Genomic DNA, 1,708 nt, shown 5'->3' on the forward strand with positions numbered 1-1,708 from the left:
AGCGGGCGGACCCTCCTCGCTGCGGGTGGTGAGGGGGCTGGGGTGCGGAAGGGGTTTAACCACATTTAACCACAATTCCTTGTCCCCCCATGTGTCCCGTGCCCACAGCTGCTCTCAGAGAGCCAGACCAACATGGCTCGGCTGGTGAGCTCTGTCAGTGACGTCCTCGACACGCTGCAGAAGGAGCGCGGTGGAGCCCGGCCTCGGCTAAAGGCTGACCTGCAGCGAGCACCGGCCAGGGGAGCGCGGCCCCGGGGCTGCTCCAACGGTGAGACGGGGCCTCATCAGTCCCTCTTGCAGGTCTCTGCCTAAGAAAGAGGGAGGGAAATGTGAGGTGGGGGAAACCAGCCCAGAGAAGGGATTTAATAGAGCAGGGGGGTTGGCAAGGTGAGGGGGGACATGGAGCAGAAGGGAGATGCAAAGTTGTGTCCTAGAAGGAGAGTTTCTCACCATGCAGCCCACAGCAGTCCATAAACCAGCCTGCCAAGCCAGCACAAAACCCACTTCACACCCTTGCAGACCCCCTTGCTCTCCATTCAGACTCAGCTGTAAAAAAGCAGAGTAGTAAAAGGGCTAAAAGCAGAGCAAGAAGCGACCATTTACCTTCATTTGGGTGCAGAGGGCAGCGCTGCATGGGACTCAGAATAAACAGCCACATTCCTCATCGTTTGGTTAAGATGAAGCTGAGTAAGACTGTTCTGGGGCTGCGAGCACATGCCCACACTCTGCCTGCAGCTACCTCCAGGCATCAGCTCCCTCATCCCCATCTGGGTCCCTGCCTGCCTTTGCCATCACACAGGGGTACAGGGTGAGTCCTGGCTGCCTGGAGGGGGGTCCCCATGGTGGCTGCATCCCCCCAAGCACCGCTCGCCTTGACCATCAGAGGAGAAAGCGGGGAAAGAGCAAGGCAGCACCAAGCAGCCAACTAGAGCTGGCAGCAAGGTTGAGAGCCTGAAAGAAATGGCAAGACATCAAATTAGATCACTAATTAACCAGCTTTCCTCTCATCCCACCCCATCCCAATGCCACGCTGCAGGCTCCCGGCCCCGAGACTGCTTTGACATCTATGTGAGCGGACAGCAAGAGGATGGGATTTACTCCATCTTCCCCACGCACTATCCCTCCGGCTTCCAGGTCTACTGTGACATGACGACCGATGGGGGTGGCTGGACGGTGAGCTGCCGCCGTGCCGGGGATGCCAGTGTGATGCCGCTGCCGGCCACGGGATGGGAGATGTCACTCTTGGCACTTGAACGTGTCATTGGGATTGGGAGATAAATGTTAACGGGGTCTGGCTGTGCACAGGGTGCCAGGTCCCACGGGGAAGTGGGCAAATGGGTTTGTCTGTGTTACCTGTGCCAGCAGCATCAGCAGCACTGCCCAGTGCTTCCAGCTGGAGCACAGTGGCTTTGCCCCAGGTCTGGGGAGCTCGGCTGGAGCTGGAGGGTGGTTTAAGGCAGGGAGCTGGAGGCCATGGCTGGAGTTCACCCTTGGTGAAGCTGGTGCCATGGGGCATGTGGATGTGCTTTGTGCTTTTGTCCTTGTGGTCCCGGTAAGCTGGGACCAGGATAGACCCCAAACCTGGCAAGTTTTGCGTTGTCTAATGCAGGGGTGCCCGGGGTGCTTCCCCCACCGTGCTCATTGTCCTCTCCAATTTGCTTTGCTGCAATGTCCCCACAACCGCAGTGATAGGGGCAGCGAGCAGGGG

General features: G+C 58.6%; 1 protein-coding gene across 1 annotated transcript in view; it reads left to right on the forward strand.

Annotated features, from left to right (window-relative positions):
• The first annotated feature begins 111 nt into the window (after positions 1-111).
• Positions 112-1,708, forward strand: part of LOC104404549 (fibrinogen C domain-containing protein 1-like) — a 6,805-nt gene continuing 5,208 nt past the window's right edge. Inside the window, exons 1-2 of the mRNA XM_010013004.1 lie at positions 112-268; positions 1,037-1,173. Of these exons, the coding sequence (XP_010011306.1) occupies positions 133-268; positions 1,037-1,173 (273 nt within the window). The 5' untranslated portion in view covers positions 112-132. The remainder of the gene's footprint in view (positions 269-1,036; positions 1,174-1,708) is intronic.

Source organism: Nestor notabilis, unplaced genomic scaffold, assembly GCF_000696875.1.
Source record: "Nestor notabilis isolate BGI_N333 unplaced genomic scaffold, ASM69687v1 scaffold16374, whole genome shotgun sequence".
Taxonomy (NCBI): domain Eukaryota; kingdom Metazoa; phylum Chordata; class Aves; order Psittaciformes; family Psittacidae; genus Nestor; species Nestor notabilis.